Source organism: Podarcis raffonei, chromosome 6 (genome assembly GCF_027172205.1).
Source record: "Podarcis raffonei isolate rPodRaf1 chromosome 6, rPodRaf1.pri, whole genome shotgun sequence".
Taxonomy (NCBI): Eukaryota; Metazoa; Chordata; class Lepidosauria; order Squamata; family Lacertidae; genus Podarcis; species Podarcis raffonei.
The window spans coordinates 62,473,106-62,487,424 of NC_070607.1; the positions used below are offsets into that span (position 1 = coordinate 62,473,106).

Here is a 14,319-nt window from a genome sequence, read left to right on the forward strand (position 1 = left end):
CAAGGAACTAGGGCCCCTCTCTAGGTCCCCAGCAATGAAATCTTTGGCCCAAGGTGGGGCTTGAAACTGCAACCCTGAGATTAAGCATCTCATGCTCTACCCATTAAGTAGAAGAGAGACTGCTTAAAAGCAAAGCATCAGAGATTGTTATCTGCATGCTTTGGACAATGCTTGCTTGCTGCCAGTAAGTAGAATGCAATTCCTGTTCACCTGATCGTAGCAATGGCGTTGGCCACCTGATCCAGCCCTTGCTCCGTCAAGAGGGGGTTTCCCAGGATCCCTTGGATGAGCTGTGCTTCGCCTTCTGCTTCTAAGAGGCGGGTGCTGAAGCCGGAGCTCATTGTCCCCACCGGAAGCCGCTGGGTGGAATTTTTCAAGGTGGCCTGGCGCAAGCCAAACCTATGGAGCTCATCATCATAGGCCTGGAAGCAAGGGTTGCATGCCTCACAGTGGTCATAGTTGCCACAGTAGCCCCGCTGGCACTGGTCACAGCGGTCTCCAGTAAAGCCGGGACGGCAAAGACATCTGCCTGTCAGCTTGTCACAGCCCATTTCCTCTGTGCCCTGGAAGTTGCAGTTGCAAGCTGTTGAGAGAGGAGAACAAGAAGGGTCTGGATCCCTCAAAAATAGTCACAGGCTTTACTTGCTGGTTACAGGCTGACATTTCCACAGTGCATCCCTCTGGCTGCTCACTCTTCTCCCCAACAGCCAGCTGTTAGAGAAGGTGGGAGATGAACTACAACCATATCGGGAGGGCCACAGGCTCCTCCAGACCTGAGTTAGATGGAACAGCAAGATGGCAAGAACCATTTAAATACCCAGTGGTTTACAGGTGGGTGCAACCTGCATTCCTTACCTCTACATCCTGTCCTGACATCTCCATAAGACTGGTCCGGACAAACACGTACTTCAGGAGCAGAGCATGTCAGGCCCCCATAGCCTTCTCTGCATGGACACTGCCCTGTAAACTGCAGAACAAGAGAGAAGGATGCCAGGGATGAAATCACTTTGACATAGAACTGCAGAGTTAGGCCTGTTGGTCTGGAGAATAATTGAGTTCCAGAAGGGGTTTACAAAGAAAAGCTCCAACTTCGGCCTCAGCTGCTTGTTTTTCATGAGAAAGCATTCGTGGTAGGAATGGAAAAATCAGTCTATTACCATTACAGGTCAGTTTCACATGTATTTGAGCATTATGTTCAGTTTTAGGTCTGTTACATTCTAAGTTTTACAGTGTTGGGGTTTTTTAATGCAAAAGAAAAATTACATTTAAATGGTACACATGTTGTACTCATCCTTCCCCTTAAATACATGGGATTGCAACCAATGCTATTCCTACTCAGAGGAGGCCCATTGAAATTGATGGACATGACCAACTCAGGCTTATTCATCTCAATGGATCTACTCTGAGTAAAAGTCAATTGGTTACCAGCCACAGTCCTGTATGCTTTTTAATGCTCCCCCACAAATATGCATTGTTGTGTGCATTTTTCCATAAAACATAAATTTCGTGTGCATTTTTAAAAACTGCCTCGCAAAATCCAGAGAAATGTGTGATCTGATGGACAGCTGCATTTTAATCCACATGGCCATCAGGGAACAGCAAATGAGGCCACTTTGCTTTAAAATGAATTTTTCCTCCATCCCTAATTCAAACAGGCAACAGCAACCCCCATGCCCAGATATACAGCCTCAGTTAGTAAAATCTGCAGAAAGCATTACCACCCAATACCACCGAATGTACTAAGTACTCTCAACGGTAGCCTAGATACTGAGCAAAACAGCTTCCCCCTCTCTCTGCAGGACTAAGAAGACAATGCCCTGATCGTGGTGCTACAAAGTGCAATGGCCCAGAATTTCCCTCTTCCCGCCCACCTCTAGAGCTGTAAGCTGCTGCACTGCTGCTTCGTGGGCAGTACCTGGTTACACTGAGGGCTGCGTGAATGCTGAGGGTCACAGTTGCAAGCCTGGCAGCCCTGCCCACTTGCAATTTTCCAGTGATTGGCGGCACATTCATCACACTTGTCTCCCACCACATTGGGGAGGCAAGAACAGCGGCCCGTCTCGTCGTCACATGGCACGTTGCGGCGGCTGCCTAAAACACTGCAGGCGCAATCTGGAAAACAAAGGAGCCAGCATTTGTGTCGGAACTACTGGGGGATGCTCCTGGGGTGTGCACAGGAGGTATCAGGTCTCCTGTGAACCTGTGGGTACAGGGTGATATAGAATTAAATAGATAAAATCAAAGCTGATGAAACCCTTCAGTCCGCCAGTAGCAAAGTCTTGCTCTAAAATGCTTTCCCTTCAGTGCTGGCTCCAGGTTTTGAAAATCATGCCAATGGCAGGTGGAGCCAGGGGCAAAAGAAGGTGGGCCAATGAATGTAAATGTGACCTTTCTGCAGTAGGCTATTTTCTATATACCCCTCTCTGTCTTCCATCCAGCCAAGCAAGGGGAACGTCCAGAGGGCCAGATAGGGAGGGGTGTTGGGGGCAGATTCGCCTCCAGTCCCCAGCTCTGCTCTAGACTTCCTGCAACACATTGATCTGGAAGAAGGAAAGGATCTCCCTGGAAGTGTCGGTGATCCCCACCCATCTGGCTGCAGACCAGATCCTGGTGCTGTTGGAGGAAACTGATTTTCTAGACCATTTCAGTCAATGTTTAGGGCTGGTTTTAGCACAGAAACTGCTTTGGCCACCCTTCATGACCACCTCTGTTGGGGGAGAGACAGGGGAAATGTATCCTCATGTCCTCAACCTCTCATCAATGTGTCCTTGATGTCTCACGGGCTTTCAATACCATTGGCCACTGTATCTGGGGCAGATGTCTGAGTTGAGGGCAGCACCACTTGCGGTGGTTCCAGTCCTACTTGGATGGACATTTCCAGAGAGTGGTGCTCTTCAACACTATGAAGCCTTCAATGTGGGGTTCATCACGGTTCAATTTTATCCCCCATGCTGTTTAACATCTACATGAAACTGCTGGGTGGGGTCACCCAGAGCTTTGGAGTACATTGTCAGCAATATGCTGACAACACACAGCTCTACTTCTCCTTTACATCTGCAGATGCGGCAGTGGGCGGGTGCTGGCTCCCCACTTGAGGAACGCTCTCCCCAGGGAGGCTCACCTGGTGCCTTCATTACACATCTTTAGTTTACACATCTTTAAGCACCAGGGGAAAACATTCCTCTTCTCCCAGGCCTTTGGCTAATTAAACAATCTATGGCTTTTAAAACTGTGTGACGGATGGGGTATTGTTTTCATTTGTTATCCATTTTTGTACTATTATATTGTAAACCCCCCTGTGAGCCTTAGATGAAGGGTGGTATAGAAATTTACTAAATCTATTCAGCATCAAATTAAGAATGAAGGCTGGTTGCTCTTCATGCTTGATGTCACCACAGACATTGCAATTATCAAAGCATGCATCTCAGACTGGAGCTGAGCATCATGAGACACCAAGGTCTGCATTTCAAATTAAGGACATGCACTCTTTAGCAACATCACTAATCAATTACAGTTTTGAACTGAGGCTATGACAGACAGTGCCCATTACCACTCCAGATACTAGTCATATCCAAGCAGATATTGTTCCATGAATTTAGATTTGTTTCCTCAGCACAGACCCTTCCCCCCCTCAGCTGACCACAGGAGGTTAGGCTTCTAATGAATAATGGCAGGAACGTACAAAACTGCCTTCTATTGAGCCAGCAAACTAGTCCACCTCAAACACTGACTGGCAGTAGCTCTCCAAGGTTCAATGAAGAGAACATTCCCAGCTGGAGATGCCGGGGACTGAACCTGGAACCTTCTGCATGGAAGGCATTTGCTGTGCCTCTAGGCTACGGTCCTTCCCCAAGGTGATTCAGTCCAGCTATTGCTGTTATGTTCTGCGGCTGTTCTCCAAGATCAAGCTTAGCAAAGCAGCTACTGCCACCTGCTGGGAGGCAGCTGAAACCCATCAGTATAGCCACTTGCAGAGGCTACATTTCATTTTAATCTAAAGCAAGGCAAGGTCTGCCCAAGAGATTGCGACGGATAAATGAAGGTGGATCTAGAGACGTGAGATTGGTTATGTAAGCCAAGCCTCAGTTGAAACCATATGCCACAAGGGACCTGCCTGGAGGATAAGCGTTAAGATCTTCAAATCTGTGTGAAATTGAAAGAAAAACTCTTTCCCTCTTCTTCCATCTTCCTAGGGCTATGTTTTGAATGTTTCAACCTGCTCTGTTTAAAAAAACATTTTTTTAAGGCTAGATTGCCCTTACATAGTATGCTGTTGTGGACTGGTTGAATGCAGAGAAATGATGGGAGAAATCAGCTGGGGAACCCCCAGGGGAAGGCGGCTTAGAGCCAGGGGACTAGTGGTGGGACAACAATGAGTGGTTAGAGGGAGAAGAGGAAGAAGACTGGGAGGAGGAGGTGTTGGAAGGTGAAGAGGTAACAGGGTTTTGTGAGCAGGAAGAGTCTGTGGCAGAGAGAAGTTCTTTATCAGGGGAGGAAGAGGAGGAGGAGGAGTTTGGATTTGATATCCTGCTTTATCACTACCCTAAGGAGTCTCAAAGCGGCTAACATTCTCCTTTCCCTTCCTCCCCCACAACAAACACTCTGTGAGTTGAGTGGGGCTGAGAGATTTCAAAGAAGTGTGACTCGCCCATGGTCACCCAGCAGCTGCATGTGAAGGAGCGGGGACGCGAACCCGGTTCACCAGATTACGAGTCCACCGCTCTTAACCACTACACCACACTGGCTCTAAAGCAGGAAAGCAGGGAGGCCAAGAGAGAGAGAGAACTCCAGCTGGTGAAGAGGCAGGAGTGTCTCCCCCTCCTGCTGCAACAAGCTCCACCCCACCCCCTACCCCACCCCTGGTCTCCCAGAACCAGGAGATAGCTTCACACAGGTGCAGTCTCAGATTGCTTAGGGGAAACCCCAGAAAGGAGGGGACTTGGGCAGCAGTTTCGGCAACTGCTTCAAGGTGGCAAGACCTACCAGAGATGAGTTTCTATGCTCATTAGACCTGACAGCCCTGTGCAGATCCTGTTTTTTTGCTAATAAAGAGTTAACTCAACTTGCCCAGTGTGATTGACTGCTGGCTTGCTGGTGGTGGCTGTGTGAAAATGGTCCAGGTTTTGCTCACATTGAATTGATCTTCTCACAGCTTATGTGCTGCATTCATACTAGTGCAACAGCACAAACAGAGCTTCACCAATATTATGGTCTCCTGAGTTACAGAGAAAGGATTACCAAAGAGGGTGGATCCCCCATGAAGACACGTGTTTGACTGATTTGGGGCCTTTGAGGTAACTAAATAGGGGTCATGTGAGAGCTTTATAAAATTATGAACAGTGGAGAAAGAAATGCTTGTCTCTCAAAACATGAGAATGGCTATAGGTTCCAAACAAACACAAGGGAAGAATTTCTTCACCCACTGTACAGTTTTCATGTATGGAATGAATTGTAATGGGATGTAGTGATCGCTACTAGTTTAGATAGCTTTAATCTACATATTTATCTATCTCTATCACAGTGTATAAAGGGCCCTCCCAAAGAAATAAACGTTTGATTGTTAATAAACAGCAGGAGGTGGCTATCTCCACCATGCCCACATCTAGCTTGGCATGGTTGAAATTTGACTAACCTCTGCAACCTTGGGGGTTAGAGTGGGTTAACTGGGTGAATCCAGGCTTGCACAAATGACAACGGCCTCCTTGCACGTTGTCCTTACAGACACAGCGGCCCGTCTGGGGGTCACAACTGGAGTTAGGAACAGTGCCATCTGGGTCACATTCACAAGCTAAAAAGAGAAGACATGGAATCAACAAATTTTAAAGGTACAGGCCAAAGCAAAAAGGTGTCATCAAAACCTGAGCTTTGTGTAGGGGTTTAGCATTGCCTTGTTCCTCATCATTTCTTTCTCCCACTCTTCATTTGCAGACAGGGTTGCCCATTCAGGATTCCTCTCTCTCACTTGAAATTGGCACAAAAGATTTCGGAAAACAAGCCCGTTCATTTTTCTCTGGTCAGCTGCAAGGCAGCTTTACTGCTCTCCTCCCTTTTAAATGCATAGGAAAATGCACTTGGAACTTGAGGATTCTAGTTCAGGGGGGAGCAAGAGGAAAGCCTCGTCATCTCCTCCAGTTACCAAAATAGAGACTCAGAAAAAGAATTGTGAGTTCCAAAGATGGGACACAAGGAAGGACGTGAAGAATCTGGAGGCGTATCTACACTTCAGATTCAACTTAAAATACAGAAAATGTTTCTTTTGAGCACCAATCTTACAGGGGAATTCTCTCTACCATTGGAATAAGGCAGACCACATATTCAAATATTATCTTTTAAAAAAGATTATGCAAAAACTCATGAAGAAAATGCTTAAGCACCCACTTACGGAGACAAGCTTCTGGGTGATCAAGTTCAAAACGCTTATTACGGAAAAACTTGGTCTTGCAATGTTCACAGTTCCTCCCTGCCGTATTGTGCTGGCAGTCTTCACAAACGCCCCCACTCACACCCCCACTGGCTTGGTACACAGCTGGGTCAAAATGACATTTGTTAGAATGGCCATTACAGTTGCACCCTAGGAGAAAAGAGACAAAGCCATTTCTGAAACGAAGTTCAAGGAAAACAATAGTGCCTATACTTTTCAACTTCACCACTGGGTGGCGCTTGGGCCTCCCTCTTCAGTTAGTTCTACAGCAAGTGTATAAATCCATAAGGTTTATCACATTGTGGGTCATGCAAAACAGCCAGAGTGCAAGGTTTAGGACTTTAGGGAACATCAATTCACCAGCACTGTTCTATACACACACTGCAATTTCCCCAAACTTGCCTGTTTCCTCCAAACTGATGGAGGAAGTTTGACAAGAAACAGTTAGCTTCTTTGCAAATGGAAATCACAGCTCTCCTCTCATCTGCCTCAGCCTTTTTAAAAGTGTTTGCTAGTAGATTCTTTTAAACACACCTTCCTGTACTTCTTACCTCAGCTTCCCCTTTCCCTGATCACCTCCACCCTTTTAGGAATCTGCAGATCCCATAACTGATGAGAAACCCAGGACTTTTTTTTTCTCATTTTGACTCAAGAAAATCACCATTTTACAGTTCAAATCGGGAAAACTAAATACAGTTAATGGACAAAAGTACAAAGATTCACAAAATGTTTAGGGGTATGTCTACCCCTGCATCCCCCCCCCCCCCGATAAAAAAAAGCATTGGAGAAACCACAATATTTCCAGTGGCTACAATGAACAAAGTATGTACAGTCAAACCTCAGTTTTCGAATGTCTCAGCTGCCAAACATTTCAGAAGCCGAACATCGAAAACCCGGAGAGTGAATGCTTCTGTTTTCAAACGCGCCTCGGAAGTTGAACGGCTTCCGAGGTGTGTTTCTCAATTTTCCCCGTTGAACTTGCTGACAGCCCTTTGATCCTCAGTTTTCAGATGTTTCAGAAGTCAAACGGACTTCCGGAACAGATTACGTTTGAAAACCAAGCTTCCACTGTATTTTATAAACTCCAGTTATCTTTCCAAGACAGCTTTGCTCAGTTAAAGTGTGGCCTGTTTCCCTAGGAAGCTGGATAGAGGCATACGTACTGCGACATTCGTTGGGGTTGCCATCTTCAGCGTCTCTCCATGGATGGTCATTGTAGAAAGCCGCACACTGTTCGCAGTTTGTTCCAGCAGTGTTGTGCTGGCACACACACTGTCCGTTCACCTAGAAGATGCAAAGAAAGCTTTGTTTGCGGGTGTCATAGATCAGCCTGCTCTTCTACGGTATGCTATGAATTCTCACATTGTGTCTCTTCTGACTGGGGGGAGGGACATATTCTTCTGCATTCATGCCAAATGTCAGAAGCAAAAGAAAAACCCTTATACTGATGGTCCCTGCCACTCCCAGGGCTGAACAGAAGATTATCAAAGTGAGTACAGCTGCCATTTTTTTAAAAAAACCATGCTGTGTAATCCCTCTTCTTTGTGGGTGCTGCTTCTCACAGTTCAGGCTTAACTCTGAAGTTCCTATCTGGAAACTCCTGTTCATTCCAAGCTGCTCCAGGTCAGATAATAAAGGAAGCTATGTTGCTTTTATATCTAGATGCAAACCACCTATAAATCGAGGTGTAGGGGTGTGCCACCCTCTCCCCCCTGCAAGAAGCCTGTCACTTTGTTTGGCTAATATTATTTGCACTCTCCTGTGCACAAAAGCAAGAGAAAACTCCCTCTCATCTGCCCTTTGCACACATTCCTCTGTGACCCAATGGAGCCATATCCCATCTGAAGGGACCACAGAGACAGAGCATTATTTTCTTTCTCAAGTCCTTTTTGCTAGGCAGGGGTGGTTCTGTCTCAGTTGCTCTTTTTTTTCCCCAGTCTTAGGTTCAGTTTGCCTCATTTCTGCAACAATGCATTTTCCTTTCAAGTCCACACAAAAATTAAAGCACATATTTGTGTGCATTTCTCCTCATTTTGTCTAATAATGCACATGCTTGCATTTTCTCTAATATAATAATGCACTTTGGTACATTATTTTCACTAATGTGTTCAAGTCTGAGGCACACTTTCTGCTCGCATGTGCCTTTTTGCAGGTGGTTTTTGATTGGAAAACAGCTTTGCGACATTCAGAGAAGTGCACGTTTCAAACGGTTGCTGCGTTCTGCTGTGATTTGGTGTGAAGCGTGAAATGGTAGATAGGTTCGCCTCAAGATGTGAACAAAATGGTTTTCTCCACCATCCCCATTCTCTGCTTCTGCCCATTCTCCTCTCCAAGAGCTATGATGAGGAGCTATGATGTCTACAATGAGGAGGGAAAATGAGCTACAGAATGAAGGATGTGCAAAGGAGAACATGTACACCACTCTCTGGTCTGCCCTCCCTTTCAGCCCTCTGGGCAGCCCCAGAAGCCCAGTTAGAAAGAAGCTAGTAGCTGCCTTACTAAGCCCAAGGGCAGCTGGTAATTGACCTTTTAAAGATAGTCAGAAATGCAATTTGAAGCAGGCTGATTGGCCTTTGTGCTATGCCAAATACCTTCTTTTTGTGGCTAAGGCAGAGAAGATGGCAAGACCTTTATCATCTCGGTCACTTGCACTCTGCATAATACAAGGAAACACTATCTGCTTTCCAAAAGCACAGAGGGCTTCTGGTGTATCGCTACAAACCTGTAAGGACAAATTTAACCATCGAGAGAGGTCAGGTTGCAGAGCAGGCCTGCGAGAATCTAAGAATAGAACTGGGAAGAATAGAACTGATATACATAGATCTGTAGCAACCTTTCCCCGTCCTCACCCTCACCATAACATTGTGTCCTGCAGAAGCAGCGTCCGGGGCAGCACAGCGGTCTGCATGTCCGTGGCAGAAGCAGCTCCCTTTCACTTGCATCTCATTCAAGGCATAGAAGGCACTGGGCGTGCGGTACCCCTGGTGCACAGGACGCGACAGCTGGGTGAAGTTGATTCTCAAGTTGGTGAATTGGCCCAGATCTTTTGGAGACAAGAGAAAGAGAAACAAAGGAAAACACACACACACAGTGAGATGGGACCTAAAGCCTTTAGCTCCTGGGACAAGGACCAAGTGAGAAAGGGAGATGCAAACTCCGTTGGATGTGGTTTTCCTCTTAATACATGGAAGTACAAACAATATAACTGTTAGGTCCCAATAACCACATTTAACAAACTGAGCCCAGCATCAGCAACTGTGATCCTTGGGCAAGTGCCTGGGCCTCCCAGGACCAAACATCACTGGCACCTGCCAGGCCAGGTGGACCTTTAAAAAGCTCACACCACTTGCCACCTGGCACTGAGGAGCACACTCAAAGTCTGAGTGAGGCTGTCAGGACTGGAGTCAGATGCAGATCAGCACAAAAGACACAGGAACCTTAAATCACTGACCCCATTGGTATATGAAGGAGTCAAATTTATTTAAATAATTTTCACCCTGCTCTTTAGCTTAAAAGGCTCCCAGAGCAGCTTACAAAGCTCATTTCTAAGACCTGCCCTCAGGCTGAAGATCTAAAAAATAATACAAGCAAGGGAAAGGGAAGGAGGAAGGAGGAGCAGGAAAGTGAGCTCAGGCACCGGATTTTATAAACCATCCACTTGTGTGCATAAACAAGTTCTGCTCCCTGAAAAGCTTCCCCTACCCCACCCCAGCAGACACAAAATAATATGTACATACTGCTGATTTTTTGACTTTGAGGTGTCCTCATCCCAGATGCAAGAGCAATGGGGTTGAACTCAACCTTAGAAGAACAGAGGAGGAAAAAATGATGGCAGTCAAAGCATGGGATTTTCTATCCTGTCATTCTAAAAACTATCAACGGCACTTCCCAGTTAGGCAAATGCTTATTTACATTAGCACTAAAATGGCGATTTTGCACCGAATTACTGCTACAAGGAAGACTATAGTCTCTTCACCCACCAAAAGAGGGTTGTGTGATACTTTCTCCCTCCCTCCCTCCCTCTCTTTGCCAAAAAGTGGCAGCAACAATTAAAATCCCATGAAACAGATTTAAACCACAATACTTTTTTTCCTTTTAAAGAAAGCCATAACACAAACCCTCTTCATGCATTACTCACATGGAAAAGCAGCACTGAAACAAAGCACTTGTGGGACTGCACATTAAACAAAATTGTACAGCTCCTCCAGACTGAATTATGTGATAACTTCTGGAGTGAGAAGCCTTGTCTGGGTAGATTCCCTGCATGATTTAGAGCAGGGGTGGGGAACCTCCCCCACCCCCAGGGCGGGCAGATCTGTCCCTGCCCTACAGGCCAACTTTGATAAGTACGTGGGAAGACCTACCTGACAATCACCTGATGTTGTTATGATGTCAGATGATTGGTAAGTGGGTTGTCACACCCACCCGCCAACGTTTTCATTGAAACCGCTGTTGGAGGGAAAGCATCTCTAACACAGAATATCACCTCATTAATGTTACTCAACAGCTTCCCCACACACACCAGAGGGCAGTTTTTCCAAGTCAGGGGGTGGATTCCTGAGCTCCAGCATGTCTCTTAATAAATTGTCCCCAGAGACCTGAAGCCTTCTGTTCCCTAAAGCAGCTACATTGGAAGGAGCTACCAATTCTCCACAAAAAGGGCTTGCTGGGCCCTCTGACATTGGTTGATCTGCACCTGGAAGAGTGGAAGGCAGGTGCCTTCACAGTGCTGCAAAGTCACTCTGGGGATGGCTGTTGTCAAACTAGTTAGGTTCTAGAAGTCTTAAGTCTGGTGAAATCCATTAAGCATCACATTTGCTATACCTTCCCCCCGTTCTGCACTTGAGTCTGGATGTCCTGGCAACGCACATCCTTCCAGGTCTGAGGGAGACCTCTAGAGATCCGTGGAAACGAAGTGGCACAATCTGTGGACAAGTACTGATAAATCTTCCAGGATTTGCCAAAGTCTGTAGAGTGCTCAATCACCATGCCAGTGGGCAGAGGACTCTGGAGGGACAGAGGGAAAGAGGTATCAAAGCAGACTGGACTGGACATGCCAAAATAGAGGAAGATATACGTCAAAGGAGCAGGCCACTTTTCCAAGGCAGAGCATGCAAACCATCCCAAGTGAAATCCCTAGTTCACATCTCTGGTTAAAAAGGCTCACATAAAAAGACTGGGAAGATCTCTGCCAAAGAAACAGATGACATGGGCTCAATGGACAAATAGTCAGACCTGACATAAGGGTCTTTCCAGTGCCCCTCAGAGTTATTGTGCCTCCTCCCCCATAAAATTAAAATGAACACATCACAATATACTTGGTGCAATTGTACATGGAACAAAAATGCTTAATGTTGTGCTTCATTCTGAACTTAACAATTGATTTTCTTCTTGAAAATCTGCAGTTTCTTTAATGTAAGTTTTTCCTCCTTTCCTTGTATCTTTTTGAAAACGTTAACAAACAATGGGTTGGAATTGAATGCAGCCTAAGCCAACAGAACAATAATAGTGTATGCCAGAGGTTTTCAACCATTTTGAATCCACAGCTCCCTTGGTAAACTACATCCTTTCTGTGGTGCCCCTATGGGGCTCAGGAACCCAGTTATGTCACCCCTTGCCTGCAGAGCTGGTAGCCTCTCGTGCTTTTTCGAACACCGTCCCCTTGTGAGGTGTTCCCCCAACCTCTTCTCCTCTCTCCTTGGGAGTGCTATGGGCATCTCTGCTGCCACCCCTGGTCTCCGAGTTGCATCCCTCCCTGCCCCAAAGAGATGTGCCTCCTCACACTGCCCCACAGGGGCATAGGACTTGTCTGTCCATTCACAAAAGCAAGGGCTGGTGGACTGGCTGGCTGGGCTCCCTTGCCCAACTTGCTTGCTTACTCTGATGCCGCCTCAGCTCCTGGCAACCAGCACCCCCTGACCAGCCCCAGAGACACCATTCGCCTGCAGAGCTTGTAGCCAGGGCTGCTGCAACAAACAGCTACACAAGCCTTTGGTAGGCAGAGAAGCGAGAGGGCATCAGAAGAGAGAGGGAAGGAAAGAAGGAATGAGGGCAGTGTTGCCCGCGGCACCCCTGACCACCATTCAAAGCACTCCAGAGTGCCATGGCACACTGGTTGAAAACCACTGGTGCATGTAACTTATCTGAAGTCCTGATAATATTCAGCTAAGCTTCCAAAGGCCATCTGAATTCAAGTTTATACACCCAGTAAATACAGTGGTACCTCTGATTACGTACTTAATTCATTCCAGAGGTCCGTTCTTAACCTGAAACTGTTCTTAACCTGAAGCACCACTCTAGCTAATGGGGCCTCCCACTGCTGCTGTGCCGCCGCCACGCGATTTCTGTTCTCATTCTGAAGCAAAGTTCTTAACCCGAGGCACTATTTCTGGGTTGGCAGAGTCTGTAACCTGAAGCGTGTGTAACCTGAAGCGTATGTAACCTGAGGTACCACTGTAGTGTAAGAGTTATTATTCACATACCCTGAAATCCATCAGGATGCTATCAAGTTGGAACTTTTTATCCAAATCTAGTTGGAGAAAGACAGGATTCTCATCTAAAGAGAAGAAAAGAGCAGTTTTTAGAATAGCAGGTTGTGAAAACAAAATTGCAAATGGATTTTCCCATTAGTCAGGTCATCCATTTCCCCTTTGCATTTAATCCACTGAAACCCAAGCCCTGTTTGCTGAATCTACACAACCCTTGCCCCACTCAACTTATCATTACTATTCTGTGCTATCCAACCAAGACATTGTTCAGAGCACGTCCACACTGTTTGTTTGGTTTTCTTGAAGGCCCACTAAGCAAGGCAGAGGCTTACCATTCTTAGATTGCCACCAGCGCGTATTTCCTGCAGAAGAGAGGACATTTTCTACCCGGTGACTGTTGAATACATGAGGCTTTCTGGAATCACATCGGCAACATTTCATTTGCCACTAAAAAAGAACAAAAGGTGACTATCAGATTAGGATGCCTAGGAAAAGGGATTTCCGTGAAGCCAACACCTTGCTAAAGCTAAGCAGGTCTGTGTCTGGCCAATGCCTGGATAGAAGACATTGTGGGGGGTGAGGTGTGATGGGCTTCTATGATACAGCAAATGTGGGATATAAACATAAGAACCTTTATTTCAATTTAAGTAAATTCAGAAGTCAGGTGCATGGCCATACAGTGCACCTTGAATAATTCAGAAAGGAAGAAAATGTTCACTTTGTATTAATAAACTTTTTTAAAAAAATAAATAAATAGAACTTTATTGAACAATCAACATCAACCTACACATCAATGCACAATAATATAAAACCTACAACCTACATACACATACTTTACAAAAAAAAGAAGAAAAAGAAGAAAACAAAAGATAGAAGACAAAAGATGGAATATATAAAATATACTTCCGATTATTCTCATTGTACTGTTTATTATTTTGTTATTTTACCCACAATGCGTTATTATTTTATTTTTCCAATTCTTTACAAAAAGTTCTATTATTTGTCATCAATATATTACAAGAATCACTCAAGGTCTGCCCGGAGATTTTTGTTATCACAACAATTTTTCAAGTACTCTTTAAATACTATCCATTCTTTATTCACCTTCTGCATCGAATATCCTCTAACTCTCCCTGTCATTTTTGCCAATTGCATGTATTCTATCATTTTTACCTGCCATTTGGTTTTTGTGGGGAATTTGAATTAATAAACTTAGTGGTGGTGGTGTCTCCTGTTGCTGCTGAGGACCCTCAAGGGTGCAAAGCAGGAGTGTTTGTTTCCTAGCTCTGATACCAGATATTGTTTTGATGTGGGAATGCCAGTAATTGAACCTGGAACTTCATGCAGGCAAAGCGTGGAATCTTCTATTGCACTGTGGAAAACTTTTCCTTTTCATCTCCATTATTTTTT

General features: G+C 45.6%; 1 protein-coding gene across 1 annotated transcript in view; it reads right to left on the bottom strand.

Annotated features, from left to right (window-relative positions):
• LAMB3 (laminin subunit beta 3) overlaps positions 1-14,319 on the bottom strand; it is a 51,150-nt gene that overhangs the window by 19,128 nt on the left and 17,703 nt on the right. The window contains exons 4-14 of the mRNA XM_053393455.1: positions 13,242-13,356; positions 12,904-12,977; positions 11,246-11,428; positions 10,159-10,222; positions 9,277-9,464; positions 7,585-7,705; positions 6,383-6,571; positions 5,633-5,788; positions 1,916-2,112; positions 856-967; positions 211-583 (exon numbers count right to left, since the gene is read on the bottom strand). Coding sequence (XP_053249430.1) covers positions 211-583; positions 856-967; positions 1,916-2,112; positions 5,633-5,788; positions 6,383-6,571; positions 7,585-7,705; positions 9,277-9,464; positions 10,159-10,222; positions 11,246-11,428; positions 12,904-12,977; positions 13,242-13,356 — 1,772 coding nt within the window. The remainder of the gene's footprint in view (positions 1-210; positions 584-855; positions 968-1,915; positions 2,113-5,632; positions 5,789-6,382; positions 6,572-7,584; positions 7,706-9,276; positions 9,465-10,158; positions 10,223-11,245; positions 11,429-12,903; positions 12,978-13,241; positions 13,357-14,319) is intronic.